Source organism: Chanodichthys erythropterus, chromosome 11 (assembly GCF_024489055.1).
Source record: "Chanodichthys erythropterus isolate Z2021 chromosome 11, ASM2448905v1, whole genome shotgun sequence".
Classification (NCBI taxonomy): domain Eukaryota; kingdom Metazoa; phylum Chordata; class Actinopteri; order Cypriniformes; family Xenocyprididae; genus Chanodichthys; species Chanodichthys erythropterus.
This window is the reverse complement of record NC_090231.1, coordinates 13,750,216-13,765,637: the sequence shown is the minus strand read 5'-3', so window position 1 is coordinate 13,765,637 and position 15,422 is coordinate 13,750,216. Positions and strand designations below refer to the sequence as shown.

General features: G+C 37.3%; 3 protein-coding genes across 3 annotated transcripts; 2 read left to right on the top strand and 1 right to left on the bottom strand.

The window, feature by feature from the left end:
* Positions 1 to 442: 442 nt before the first annotated feature.
* On the top strand, positions 443 to 3,031 carry si:dkey-85k7.11 (endonuclease domain-containing 1 protein). The gene is made up of 3 exons (XM_067401147.1): positions 443 to 461; positions 616 to 863; positions 2,252 to 3,031. Exons 1-3 carry the CDS (start codon positions 443 to 445, stop codon positions 2,849 to 2,851), a joined length of 867 nt encoding a protein of 288 aa, XP_067257248.1. The 3' UTR covers positions 2,852 to 3,031.
* Positions 3,032 to 4,088: 1,057 nt separating this feature from the next.
* si:dkey-85k7.10 (endonuclease domain-containing 1 protein) lies at positions 4,089 to 6,050 on the top strand. Its single transcript, XM_067402151.1, has 2 exons — positions 4,089 to 4,277; positions 5,357 to 6,050. Exons 1-2 carry the CDS (start codon positions 4,092 to 4,094, stop codon positions 5,936 to 5,938), a joined length of 768 nt encoding a protein of 255 aa, XP_067258252.1. The 5' UTR covers positions 4,089 to 4,091; the 3' UTR covers positions 5,939 to 6,050.
* Positions 6,051 to 6,444: 394 nt separating this feature from the next.
* On the bottom strand, positions 6,445 to 7,470 carry ufsp1 (UFM1-specific peptidase 1). Its single transcript, XM_067400969.1, has one exon. It carries the CDS (start codon positions 7,339 to 7,341, stop codon positions 6,586 to 6,588), a length of 756 nt encoding a protein of 251 aa, XP_067257070.1. The 5' UTR covers positions 7,342 to 7,470; the 3' UTR covers positions 6,445 to 6,585.
* Positions 7,471 to 15,422: the final 7,952 nt, after the last annotated feature.

The window sequence follows — 15,422 nt, the reverse complement described above, 5'->3', positions numbered from 1 at the left end:
CTATGCAATTGGGAATGACAAAACCCTTTTTTAATTAGATGTAGGCCTAGTAGATCTTAGCAGAAAATGCTGTTTTTTTTTTTTTTTTTTTTTGTAAAAACATAAAATACCCCTCTGGGTAGTTATAAATAGGCCAGGAAAGCAAAACATCCATACAACTGAAGCACAGGCCTGTCAATTATTCATCTATTTCAAACCAAATATTTAGATCACCCAAAATAAGAAGAACAAAGATATGCAAACAAACTGCAAGTTTCAGGCACTTGTGATCCATATCTGCTGGAGTAATATTGTATAATCATTTCCTGTTTAAATCCAGGAACCAAGTCCTTTATGAACTGAATCTGTGATCGTTCATTCTGTTTTCAAAACCTCCCAGTGTTCTATTGATCAAATAGGCCTACACATATGGCAGAGTAAGAGAGGTGATGCTTTGCATATGATGACTTTCACTCTTCCAGGTTATCAGTCTGGCTTGGAACACCATGGAAGAACAGATGGATCAGCCCGTCTTTGCATTTAAAAAACTGGAAAATGTGTTGTAGTCACTGATAACTTCTCAGTCTCTGATGGCACTTTGTAAGGTTTTTATCTTCAGACTTCTTCTATTGACAGGTTTGCGTCTGGCAGGTGGCACAGTCTCTGACAGCTTTAAAGAATGCAGTCAGTTCTTCTATATGCACACAGCACCCACAGGTATCCGAGGGGGGAATCTGAAGAGGATATGCCAACGCTACGGAGATAAACTACGTTATGCCACACTGTACGACAGCAGTCGCCGACTGGCACTTTATTCAGCGTACACCTTCAAAAAGTCAGATGGACAGAGGAGGATGGACACACCCTGGATGTATGAACCACAGGTAGCAGATACCCTTAGTTTTATCTCATTACATTTTATTTGATAAATGAAAAATACAAAAAAATAATTGTGTATTTCATAACATTTTTAACCTGTTTACATTTTGTGTATGAAAATGTCATAAATTTTAAACAAAATATTCTTTATTTTGACAACAAAGAAATTATAACCAGTGCTTACATGTGGTTACATGTAATCAATGAATTACGTAATCAGATTTAAAAAAATTAAGTACTTGTAATTAGATTGTATTACATTTTAAAACTCATATTCTGCATTTTAATTGATTACATGATTACGTTATTCTCACAATGGCAATAAATTATTTATAATTCCTTAATTCTCCCTCTTCCTACTTTTATTATCTTTTCAATTTTCCTTTCTATAAAAGTCTACTGCTAATATAGTTCAGAAACTCTTCTAGGTTTGTGGAATTGCACAAACAGACCAGCAGTAGTCACGTGACTATCACTGCATGAAAACTGAGACCCAGAGCATTTGATCACTGGATTCACAGAAATCATTTCACTTTTAAGAAGAGTTTTCAGCTCCTGACGAACACATTAATTATTATTTGAATTATCCCACACTGAATTATTTAACCATGTATTACTGTCTCTTTTGTCTTTCAAACACATTAAATTGCACAAATTCATGTCATTTCATATTTACATGCATTGCAGGGATTGTCCAACATTTTTTGTCAGTGCAACCTAATATGACCTAATATATTTACTTGAAGTCTCCTTGAGATTTTAAGTTTATAAGTTAGGTAAATAATAAAATTATGTTTATAATAATAATAATAAAATTAAATTCATGGTTCTCTGATGTCTGTTAATGGTCACATTATATGCTAAAGAAATATCTTTTTCAGATTTTTTATCATTATTATTGTTTTTATTTTACAGTGATTTATTTTAATTTAAAATTGTTATGATTTAATTATTCAATAACTTTTCATTAAACTCACAAACCCCAGTCTGGAAAACCCTCACATGTAATATTTAATGCACTTGTTGATAAGAAAGAATGGAATATATTTTCTTTCTCTTTGTATTTTTATATCAGTATGGTACAAGATTATCCTATTCAAACCAATGTGATAAACGAGGCAGGTCATGCAATCTAAAAATAATCAAAAAGTTGTCAGATTATACCTTAAATGTGTAATTTAACAGATTATGCTACTAACTACAATTATGTAGCCTATGTAATTTGTAATATGTAATGTAATTTGGAATTGGTAACCGACTACAGTTTGTAAGTAATCTGCCTAGCACTGATCATAACATAAAGCCAAATTATACTGTTCAAATACATTAAATATTCTGTCAATATTAGTTTCTATATATGGTTTATGATTTCTTGTTCTTTTGCCTTCCATAGCTGGTTTCTGCTGATGAAAGCGGGAACATGAGAGTCTTGCCCTCTAGTGGTGAAACCGACCAACTGCTTGAGGAGAGTCAGGCAGTGCTAGCAGATTATGTTGATGCAGTGGAGTACGAGCGAGGCCCACTTAACCCTGACCAGCACCAGGCGGACAACCAAGACAAAGCAGCTACCTATACACTCACAAATGTGGTACCTCAGATCACAGACTTTCTGGAAGGCCCATGGACCACATATATTGACACGGTGCGCCGCCGCCTGAATAACTTCTGCCGTGGGGCTGCCTATGTGGTGACCGGGGTGACTGTATCGGGGTTGACCATCCGAAAAGGAAGAGATGAACGCATGGCTGTCCCAAAGCACTTGTGGTCAGCTTATTGCTGCCCACGCTTTGACCGAAACTCACCCTATGAAGTACGGTACATGTTTCCCACTTACGCAGCATATGCTTTGAATGAGATAGTGGGATACAGTGTTACAGAAGTGCCTTTGAAGGCTTTAGAGACCTTTCTGAAAAATCAGACTGACATGGACAACAGCGTGAGCATCTTTTTCAAGGATTGTGTCTCAGAAAATAAACATACCAAGAGGAAGTGAACGAAAGCGAGTTTGTGAACTTGTGTTTGTGTGTGTATCTGTGCATGACATGTAGATAATGAATGCAAGAACCAATCAAGATAATAATATAAATAAACTAATAAAGAAAAAATTAACTATAATGAAAAAAGTTGAGTGAATGTGGCTTAAGTTTTAATAAGAGTGCTGAACAAAGTCAGCTAAAGGTTTAATAGTTGAAAAACCTAAGTGCTCTAACCGTGTGCTGTAATATTTTGGACTATAAAATAGTTATAAATTCAATTCAATTCAATTAAAGAGTCAGCCAGTACAAAGACACCGAGAAGTGAATAAAGTCACCTATCAGATTTTGTCTCTTTGTGGATCATTTCCATTTTATCATGCCACACTGTAGAGCAGGGTATGTGTTTTATGACTTCACATAGCTTATTTCATTCCATTTAAATATCTACTTCACAGGTGGGTACTCGTATAGTTAAAGTCTGCTCTTGTTATTGTTTGATGGTAATTGTGAAAGTATTGTTGCCATTTTGTACTGAAGTACAAGAAAAGTACATGAGTACAATTTATTGTTCTCACTGTGTTTGCGTGGATTAAGTGTTTCATTAAAAGAAACACATCCAAATATATATCACTTAAAAGTTTGTCTAAAAGTAGATATTTTCTGTTAAATTTAAAATCATAATACTTTTCCATCATGTCTTATTCAGGCTCAGGGCTGACTATAAAAGTATGTTCACATTTAAGGAGCCAATGAACATTAGGCCAGCGGTGAGCAAATTTACCTTCCTGATTTGCATGTAGATGAGGATAACGGCACACTGAAGTTCGTCTTAGACAAAAATGTAAAGCATATTGATAAGTTTTGTTGTAGATCAGACTCTCCGAACATGGTTTTGCATGTACTCTGTATTAGCATTTTCAATGGCTCTCATTTTATTCTCCACCTTCCAGTGAAGAGTCAGTCGATTTTAAATGAGATAAAGACAGTCGTTTGGAGACAGTGAGTAAGCCAGTCACAAAAAAAGGAGCGACGTTGTTTCTGAAAATCTTTGTTTGTTACTGCCCTACTTAGGTCAGTCCAAAGAACATTTCACAGAGAAGAAAGGCAACAGTTTAAACTCTTCAGGACAACATGAAGCTCAATTGCTGGTTCTGGTTTGGAACCTTTCTGATCCCACTGACGTGCTTGATCTTAAGATCCCAAGCTGGAGTGGTGGAGGACTTCTCCCGTGTGGAGCGTTGTAAGGATTTTCTTTATATGGGCACTCCACCACGAGGATACCTCAGTACTTCTCTAAAAAAGATCTGCCAGCGTTTTGTGGACGAGCCTCGCTTCATCACCCTCTACAACCCCCAAAAACACATCCCCATCTATTCAGCATACATCTTCAAGAAATCAGATGGGGAGAAGCGGGTAGACGTTCCCTGGATGTTTGAACCACAGGTGAGCGTGTGCTAAGAATAACATATTCAGTGAACTCTGTTGGAACACTGAACACTTCTGAAACTGATCAAAAGTGGCAGTAAGACATACATTGTTACAAAAAAATGCTGTTCTTTAGACTTTCCTCTATGTTGTTTCATGTGATATATGACAAAATTAAAGGGATAGTTCACCTAAAAATGAAAATTTTGGCATCATTTACTGACCCTCAAGTTGTTCCAAACCTGTTTGAGTTTCTTTCTTCTGTTGAACACAAAATAAGATATTTTGAAGAATGTTGGTAGTCTTTATTTTCTTTCCTACTATGGAGGTCAATTGCTACTGTCAACTGTTTGATTACCAACATTCTTCAAAATATCTTCTTTTGTGTTCAACAGAAGAAAGAAACTCAAACAGGTTTGGAACAACTTGAAGGTCAGTAAGTGAGGACAAATGTTTTTATTTAAGCAGCACAACCGTTCTCATCACTGATAATAATAATAATAATAATAATAAAATGTTTCTTGAGCAGTAAATCAGCATATTATAATGATTTCTGAAGGATCATGTGACACTGTAGACTGGAGGAATGCAGAATATTTAGCTTTAAAATTATTGAAATTAAAAGCAATGGTTCTATATATATGTTACCTGATATTGCCAAAACATGTTTGAAATCTGTTTTAAAGTAAAAATGATACAGCATAGTACTTGAATGTTTCTATTCTGAAATGTGTTAATGTACAGAGCCCCTAAAGGAACTTGTGAGATGGGAGGTTTTGCGTTCCCCGAGACACTTTGCATTTCCTCGCAAAAGAACTCAAAAGGTTCGCTGGGGCTGTGAGCAAATGCAAAGTTTATTGAGGGAATGCAAAAGTTTTGCGAAAGAACACAAAAGCATCTGAATATATATTTTTCCTCCTATTTCATATTTTTTCCATCACCATGTCCATTTAAGGGCTCTGTATGAATGTGATCTAGGTATTCGTTTATTGTAATCATTACATTTAGCAAGGGTGTTTAATCTTCTTCCTCTTCATGCCTCTGGGTCTCTAAATCTATGTTAGCCTCATCATCATCATGTTTCTTATTTTTCACAGCTGGCAACTGATAAAGGAAGCAGTAACATGGAACCCTTCCCCCAGTCCTCATTAATGCACAGAAACTTTGAAGACACGCAGGCTGTGTTAGAAGACTACGCCGATGTGGTCCAATATGAGCGTGGCCAACTGAACCCAGATGAGCATCAGGCAGACCCGCAGGACAAGGCCGCCACCTACACCTTGACCAATGTGGTTCCCCTGATTAGGGAGTTCAGTTTTGGTCCCTGGAGCACACAGGTAGAGGTTACCCGCAAACGCCTCAACAACTATTGCCACGGAAAGGCTTATCTCATCACTGGGGTCACAACATCAGGTAATATGATTCGACGTGATAACCAAGATCGTGTCGCCATCCCAGAGTTCGTGTGGACGGCCTACTGCTGCACGGATTACGATCACAACGCTCCCTACTCAGAGAGGTATAAGTTTCCGGCGTTTGGTGCCTATGGTCTCAATGATCGTGTGAACAACCACATAGTGGAGGTTCCCATCAAGAATCTGGAGAAGTTTCTCAAGGGCAAAATGGAGGTGGACAAGAACTTCCAGATCTTTTACAATGACTGTGTGTCAGACTTGTAAGGATTCATTGAATGAAGGCCTTCAGCCCCAAGTTAAATCATTATTATTACTTCAAGATATTATTAATTATGTCTATATACATTAAAATATATATGATAATGATAACCTTATCTATTCCTTGGGGACAAAGTAGTTCCAACTGCTTTTTTGAGAGATAAAATATCTAGATGCTAAACAGTTAAGCAAGGCAGCTGAGCCTCATTTATGTTTTGAGCTTTTCCTTTAGAAGTTGTATGTTAGTATGTTTTATAACATCTATAGCATATAGGCATATATTGGATAAATTACTAAGAATAAATTGCTATAACTGTAAACAAAACAGTGTGACACACATCAGGATGCTGTTATAAGAGTCTCAGCATTTGAGAAGAAATATTAAAATAAAATGTAATGTCTACTGTTCATGTGGTTCATTTATCAGTTTGTTGTCATTGTTTGATATTCAAATCATTTTAAGGTACATGTTAATCCAAGAAAGAAATTATCATGGAGTTCAATGCCAATTATATTTAGTTATTTTATTAATGGGATGAGGTGAGGAAGTATGATTTACATCTGTATCTCTGCATGCTGTAAAAATCCTCACATACAGGATACAATAGACAATGGGAATTTTATTTTAATTTATAAAAATTAGCAAGAAACAGTCACTTCTTAGCACTAAGAGGCAGGCAAAGATTGTAGAAAGAACACTGATCCATAGAAGCAACTGGTTTCCATGAAACCCAACCTTGCCTTTGCAAAGAGTTTTTATCTAGGGGACAGCCAAAGTAGTGAGGGTCCATAACAAGCAGATAGCTCCCCTGTTTACCAGTGCACACACCCAAGATCCCCTTAGAGGAATTGTCCCTGTCTCCCCCCATCATAACAGGTGACCCTCGGGTAAGAAAGTGGTTATGAAGATCCTCTACGGCTTGATCAAGCTCCTTGCCGTACCGCACATGCACTATGCGGCAGGGAACATCATAGAGCTGGTCAAGAACAAGACTTGCTTCAAATGTCCCTATCCACTCCCTGGAACCCAGGAATGAATCTGGTTTGTCCCCTATTTCCACCAAAGTCTGTTGTATTTCAGAAAGACTAGGTGGGGGTCTGCGGCTCACACTGGGAGGTTGATTAAGACACAGCCATGAAGACATGGTCTGAATAGTCCTGTATCCACAACCCCAACCTCTGTCATCCTTGCCATCACAACCATAATGATAATAGAGACACTCTCCTGATATGACTGAGCATCTGTCACAGTCTGGAGACGGCTGAGGTAGTCCGTCATGGGCATTCTTTACTAATATATCCTTCCATGTTTCGCTATTGGCTGTCCTCGGCGTTTGTCCACAAACATGTCCACCCCAATCTATACACTCAGTTTTCTGACGTGTCCCTCTTTTCTCGGTCTCTTCCATGACAGCACGTTCACATCAACGACGGCAGGTACCGTTTACATACTAAATAAAAAGAATGTACGTTACGTTACATGTGATTATGGCATCTCGCATTATTTGTCCATCTCCGAAAGTTTTCCCTGTAGTGTATGAGCTCGTTCGAAAACAGTTCCGCCTCAAATTCGAGATCTTCACGAAACTTTTCTGCTTTACAGGCAATAAATGGTGATAATTGCGAACATTAAATAAAATTAATAGCGTCAATAAATACAAAAGTGAGCATTGTAAAACTAAAAAGTAATGTTGGCTCTGTAAGCGAGACGAAACTACAGTTATTGCTGATTATTTATATATATATATATATATATATATATATATATATATATATATATATATATATATATATATATATATATATATATATATATATAAGGTTAAAAAGATTGTTTTCTTTTTGTACGTTTAACGAAAGTCTACATTTGCCACAAGCGTTTGGAGCGCTAACCGTCAGTTCATCAGCAGAGGGCGCCAGAGTTCTGGAAGTCTATCCTTAGACCCATTCAATTTTGGATGTGGAGAGGACTTTGCTAACTTTGGCCAAGGTTATGAAAAAGGTAAGCTACGTTCTGTTACGTAAGTTTATTAATTCATGAGAAAATTTGGTTGTTCAACAAATGCCAAACTAGAGGTTGAGTATTGCATATGTTTTATTGAAATGCGTATATGTTACAACCCTGTTGAAAAAATAGCATGCTGGTTAGGTATGTTTTGAAGCATGGAAGCTGGTTTGAGCTGGTTTATGCTGGTCCTTAACTGGTCATGAGCTGGTTTAAGATGGTCAAGTGCTGGTCCTGAGCTGAAGCTAGTTTCTTAGGACCACCTTAGGACCAGCACTTGCACTCTAAAAACTGCTGGGTTAAATATGGACAAAACCAGGGATTGGTTTGTTTTCACCCAGCCATTTTTTCCAACCAATTTTGAATTTATTTTTTTAGCCAGCAATATATTAATATAATAATAGGCATGTTTTTACTCACCCCCAAATAGGGGCAAATTTGTGGGGTACTTTAAGCTGAAACTTGACCAGACCAGAGACTTATATTACATCTTGTGAAAGAGGGCATAATAGGTGCTGGGACAACCTGCTGGGTTTGTCCATATTTTACCCAGCTTGGGTTTTTTAAACCCAGCATTTTTTAGAGTGTGGCCATCTGAAACCAGCATAAACCAGTTTAGGACCAGCACTTGACCAGTTTAAACCAGCATAAACCAGTTTAGGACCAGCACTTTACCAGCATAAACCAGTTTAGGACCAGCACTTGACCAGCTTAAACCAGCATAAACCAGTTTAGGACCAGCACTTGACCAGTTTAAACCAGCATAAACCAGTTTAGGACCAGCACTTGACCAACTTAAACCAGCATAAACCAGTTTAGGACCAGCACTTGACCAGTTTAAACCAGCATAAACCAGTTTAGGACCAGCACTTTACCAGCATAAACCAGTTTAGGACAGCACTTGACCAGCTTAAACCAGCATAAACCATTTTAGGACCAGCACTTGACCATCTTAAACCAGCATAAACCAGTTTAGGACCAGCACTTGACCAGCTCATACCAGCTTCCATGCTTTAAAACATACCTAATTGGCATATGCTGGTTTTATTCAACAGGGAACTATTAACTGATTATTTAGAGATCATGTCTTGAATAATGTGGTTGATGAAATCTTATTATTTGTTCCTCTTGTTGTGTAGTTTATCTCCATAACCTGATTGGAGGTTAAAGCCTTTTTGTTGTTTCCAAATGGACAGAAATAGAGTCATCCTCCTCTGTCCATTTCCCATACACGTGAAGATAAACAAAAACCTGGGCAACCAGAGAAACAACACTGCCAGGAGTAGTATTATACATCACTCTGTCAATAATGTCACCAAAGCAGAAACAAACCCTAAAATATCTCTGGATAGACTGGATGCCATTGTCAGGGAAAAGAAAACAACCTGTATAAGTATAAACAACTGGTTTTGTAAACATGGTTGTTTTTGACCTATTATGTAGGATTAGTCCTTGCATATTTCTGTATGAGGCACTGTATGCTTGAGATGGCCCTCTGTTCATTTAAACATTAAATTAAATTACTTGTTTTATATAGAAATGAAGCTGAATTAAGAAGCTGTACAATTCAGCAAACATATATTTAATTTTGAAACAAAATGCAGGAAATTAAATTACTAAAACAAGGTAGAGACATAGCAGGTAGATAATAGAAACATGGAAAAAACATCAGCATACATGAAAACAGATCACAAGGTCAAAGAATAGACTACGATAAACAATGCATGATAAGAGGAATGTGAATGCTGGCCTGAAATTGAATGTTTTGACTTGAGATAGACTTAAAGATGAACACTTAAGATCAGACACAAATCTGGAGATGGAAGACATTTAAAAACTAACTGAAATGACAAGTCCCTGATGCAAAATACTGTGGTTAGAATGGAAAAAATAAAACCCTGTACCTAAAGAGGTTAAACTGTTTGTGGGTGTGTAGTTATGATTCAAGCTGGACACAAGACTGTACGGATAACTGTAGGTGAGTGGAAGCTGTCATTGCATTCAACTATTTCTTTTATATCCTTGTATATATATATATATATATACACACACTATCATTCAAAAGTTTGGGGTAATTAAGATTTTTAATGTTTTTAAAAGAAGTTTCGTCTGCTCACCAAGGCTGCATTTAATTAATTAAAAATACAGTAAAAAGCGTAATATTGTGAAATATTATTACACTTTAAAATAACTGTTTTCTATTTGAATATATTTTACAAAGTAATTTATTCCTGTGATGCAAAGCTGAATTTTCAGCATCGTTACTCCAGTCTTCAGTGTCACATGATCCTTCAGAAATCAATCTAATATCATGATTTGCTGCTCAAGAAACATTTATTATTATTATCAATGTTGAAAACAGTTGTGTACTTTTTTTTCAGGATTCCTTGATGATAGTAAAAAAAAAAAAAAAACAGCATTTATCTGAAATAAAAGCTTTTGTAACATTATACACTACTGTTCAAAAGACTGGGGACAGTAAGAATTTTTATTTTTATTTTTTTGAAAAGAAATTAAAGAAATTAATACTTTTATTCAACAAGGATGCATTAAATCGATCAAAAGTGACAGTAAAGACATTTATAATGTTACAAAAGATTATATTTCAAATAAATGCTGTTCTTGTGAAATTTCTATTCATCAAAGAATCCTGGAAAAAAAAATATGTACACAAATAGTTTGTACAATTGTACACAATAAATGTTTCTTGAGCTTCAAATCAGCATATTAGAATGATTTCTGAAGGATCATGTGACAAAGGGTTAGTTCACCCAAAAATGACAGTTCTGTCATTTATTACTCACCCTCATGTCATTCCACACCCATAAGGCCTTCATTCATCTTCGGAACACAAAGAGATATCAACAAAAATATATTTTTGTTGAAATCCAATGGCTCAGTGTGTCCTGCATAGGGAGCATAGGACATTTCCTCTCTCAAGATCCATAAAGGTACTAAAAACAATTTTTATTGTACTGAAAACATATTTTACTCACATGAACTGATTTAAATATGTATTTAGTACCTTTATGGATCTTGAGAGAGGAAATGTCTTTGCTGGCTGAGCCATCAGACTTCAACAAAAATATCTTAATTTGCGTTCCGAAGATTAACAAAGGTCTTATGGGTGTGGAATGAGATGAGGGTAAGTAATTAATGACATTATTTTCATTTTTGGTGAACTAACCCTTTAAGAATAAGAATACAAAAAGGTCTGCACTCTGAAGCACTTTAATCATGGTACACAGGAGATAAGATCATGATGAAGGTGAAGAGCTGAAACGTTTGTCATCTTATCTCCTGTACCATGATTAAAGTGCTTCAGAGTGCAGACCTTTTTTGTATTCTTATATTGATGTATAGGTCTCAAATAGTGTAATATATATATATATATATTTATATATATATATATTTATATATATATATATATATATATATATATATATATATATATATATATATATATATATATATATATATATATATATATATGAATTACTCACTTAAGTGTTGCCAAAACTTTACTAAGCTCACAGGTTTAACATTTTTGTTGATGTGTATTATGAACATTTATGAAATGTTATGTAAGACACTTGTAACTGCAATTATTGGTTTCTCTGTTAGCTTCAGCAGTTGTTTAAGTACAGCTGTCGTCATACATGAAATGACCTCAGGATTTCCTTTTGTCCATTGGCTGGCCAGAACAAGGAGTACTTATCTAACAACAAATATGTCAGTGGTAGCCCATTACACACAAGCATATCAACTAATTTTAAAATGTTCTTAACCTATGTTTATTAGTGTTCAGGGAAATGTTATGCACAGTGTGTTTTTGATTCTTTTGCCTTAACTGAAAGCTTTGAAAAAATGTTTGATCAAGTGTCTGTTTAGCAATTTCTGGAGCAAAACCATCTTACAGCATTTTAATTATAACCAGTAGAGCTGTACCAAAGGCACATTCATTAATAAATGTGCATCAGGAAAGAAAACGGTTAAGCTGGTGAATGATATGGAGGTTGTTTGAAATTACACTAGAATTTATTGAAGAAGCAATTTGAATGAATTATGAAAAATACTGAATTAATTCATAAAAAATAATGTGATTCACTTTTATTGAAATGTAAAAAGTAATAAAGATTTCTGCTTCTTTCTGCTGGAGAGATGGCAAATGCCAAAGCTAGAAATATCCCTATCCCTAGATGCCTCAGATAGTAAAAGCTGGCCATCTTATCATTGTAAAGTGCAGATTTTATCAGTAGATGAAGCTCTTTACAGTCTATTAAAATCCCCACATCTCCAAAAGAGCAGTGTAATACTTATAGCTAAAGATGAAGGGGTGGGTACCAGGGTCTAGGGTAAGAGGAAGGGGTCTTCCTGAAACAATCAGTCAGGTTGTTTAGAGTAGCAGAGTCACCAGCAGGCCATGTGTAGGAGAATGCTGCCAAATAATCTGCCACTTTCCTCTTTTGGCCTGCAGACCCTTAACTTGAAATGGAGAAAGAGCTTCAATTTTTTTTCAGTTTGTACAGTATAAAACCATAATGCCTATGGAATGTCCTCACTTTGATAGCAAAACAAACCTGTGTGTGTACAGTGTGCTGTGCAAACGTGCAGTGGTGTTCTGAAATGAGGAGGTGAAGTCCTTATGGTGTTATTAATGTTTATGTATATGTTATATACATTTTTATATATGCAGATCCTTTAAGTCCTGTAAGTTGCGAGGTGGGCCCTCCATGGATCAGTCTTGTTTGTTTGTAACATCTCCCACAGATGCTCGATTGGATTGAGATCTGCGTAATTTGGAGGTGAAGTCAACACCTCAAATTTGTTGTTGTGTTCTTCAAACCATTCCTGAACCATTTTTGCTGTGTGGCAGTGCCCATTATCCTGCTGAAAGAGGCCACAGGCACCAGGGAATACCGTTTCCATGAAAGAGTGTACAATGCTTAGGTAGGTGGTACGTGTCAAAGTAACATCCACATAGATGGCAGGACCCAAGATTTCCAAGCAGAACATTGCCAAAAGCATCACACTCCATCTTCGCTGGCTTGCCTACTTCCTATTGCACCCTGGTGACATGTGTTCCCCAAGTAAGCGATGCACATGCACCCGGTCATCCACATGATGTAAAAGAAAATGTGATTCATCAGACCAGGCCACCTTCTTTCATTGCTCCGGCGTCCAGTTCTGATGCTCACTGTTGGAGCTTTCAGCAGTGGACAGGGGTCAGCATGTGCACCCTGACTGGTCTGCGGATATGATGAGCCCCATATGCAACAAACTGTGATGACCTGTGTATCCTGACACCCTTCTATCAGAACCAGCATTAACTTCTTGAGCAATTTGAGCTGTAGTATCTCATATGTTAGATCGGACCACACAGGCCAGCCTTCGCCCCCCCCCACGTGCATCAATGAGCCTTGGCCGCCGGTTCGGTTGTCAGTTCACCACTGTTCCTTCCTTGGACCATTTTTGATACAGTGGGTACGGAAAGTATAAAGACATCCTTACATTTTTCACTCTTTGTTATATTGCAGCCATTTGCTAAAATCATTTAAGTTAATTTTTTTCCTCATTAATGTACACACAGCACCCCATATTGACAGAAAAACACAGAATTGTTGACATTTTTGCAGATTTATTAAAAAAGAAATACTGAAATATCACATGGTCCTAAGTATTCAGACCCTTTGCTGTGACACTCATATATTGTATGAGTACACTGTCCATTTCTTCTGATCATCCATGAGATGGTTCTACACCTTCATTTGAGTCCAGCTGTGTTTGATTATATGGATTGGACTTGATTAGGAAAGACCTTATATAAGACCTATATAAGACCTTACAGCTCACAGTGCATGTCAGAGCAAATGAGAATCATGAGGTCAAAGGAACTGCCTGAAGAGCTCAGAGACAGAATTGTGGCAAGGCACAGATCTGGCCAAGGTTACAAAAAAATTTCTGCCACACTTAAGGTTCCTAAGAGCACAGTGGCCTCCATAATCCTTAAATGGAAGATGTTTGGGATGACCAGAACCCTTCCTAGAGCTGGCCGTCCGGCCAAACTGAGCTATCGGGGGAGAAGAGCCTTGGTGAGAGAGGTAAAGAAAAACCCATAGATCACTGTGGCTGAGCTCCAGAGATACAGTCGGGAGATGGGAGAAAGTTGTAGAAAGTCAACCATCACTGTAGCCCTCCACCAGTTGGGGCTTTATGGCAGAGTGGCCCGACGGAAGCCTCTCCTCAGTGCAAGACACATGAAAGCCCGCATGGAGTTTGCCAAGATGGTGAGAAATAAGATTCTCTGGTCTGATGAGACCAAGATAGAACTTTTTGGCCTTAATTGTATGTATTATTAATTTGGCCTTAATTGTAAGCTGTATGTGTGGAGAAAACCAGGCACTGCTCATCACCTGTCCAATACAGTCACAACAGTGAAGCATGGTGGTGGCAGCATCATGCTGTGGGGGTGTTTTTCAGCTGCAGGGACAGGACGACTGGTTGCATCGAGGGAAACATGAATGCGGCCAAGTACAGGGATATCTTGGACAAAATCCTTCTCCAGAGTGCTCAGGACCTCAGACTGGGCCGAAGGTTTACTTTCCAACAAGACAATGACCTACAGCTAAAATAACGAAGGAGTGGCTTCACAACAACTCTGTGACTGTTCTTGAATGGCCCAGCGAGAGCCCTGACTTAAACCCAATTGAGCATCTCTGGAGAGACCTAAAAATGGCTGTCCACCAACGTTTACCATCCAACCTGACAGAACTGGAGAGGATCTGCAAGGAGGAATGGCAGAGGATCCCCAAATCCAGGTGTGAAAAACTTGTTGCATCTTTCCAAAAAAGACTCATGGCTGTATTAGATCAAAAGGGTGCTTCTACTAAATACTGAATACTTAGGACCATGTGATATTTCAGTTTTTCTTTTTTAATAAATCTGCAAAAATGTCAACAATTCTGTGTTTTTCTGTCAATATGGGGTGCTGTGTGTACATTAATGAGGAAAAAAATTAACTTAAATGATTTTAGCAAATGGCTGCAATATAACAAAGAGTGAAAAATGTAAGGGGGTCTGAATACTTTCCGCATAGGGCTGGGGGATATATCGCATGCAATTGTTACGCGCATTTCGTCAGTAAAGCCGGTTCCTTGATTACCGCTAAATCGCCATCACCTGCTTTCAAATGGAGCGGCATTTAATAGACAGAGCCGTAGTTCACTGATAAGCCACGCAATATCGCGTTCATTATCGAAGTCGATATCTGCGATAATGAACGCGATATTGCGTGGCTTATCAGTGAACTACGGCTCTGTCTATTAAATGTACCGGCTTTACTGACGAAATGCACGTGACAATTGCATGCGATATGTCCCCCAGCCCGATTTCCCTACCCACTGTAGATACTATGTATAAAATGTAAATTTTATGTGGGTGAGTTGTTTTCTTACTTTTTAATTAGTCTTCCCAGTAATGACATTG

Excerpts from the sequence above, each read along its gene's own strand:
- si:dkey-85k7.11 (XM_067401147.1), top strand. Across the intron at positions 864-2,251 it reads CCTGGATGTATGAACCACAG|CTGGTTTCTGCTGATGAAAG; the intron begins GTAGCAGATACC and ends TGCCTTCCATAG.
- si:dkey-85k7.10 (XM_067402151.1), top strand. The coding sequence starts at position 4,092 with ATGGGCACTCCACCACGAGGATACCTCAGTACTTCTCTAAAAAAGATC. Across the intron at positions 4,278-5,356 it reads CCTGGATGTTTGAACCACAG|CTGGCAACTGATAAAGGAAG; the intron begins GTGAGCGTGTGC and ends TATTTTTCACAG.
- ufsp1 (XM_067400969.1), bottom strand. The coding sequence starts at position 7,341 with ATGGAAGAGACCGAGAAAAGAGGGACACGTCAGAAAACTGAGTGTATA.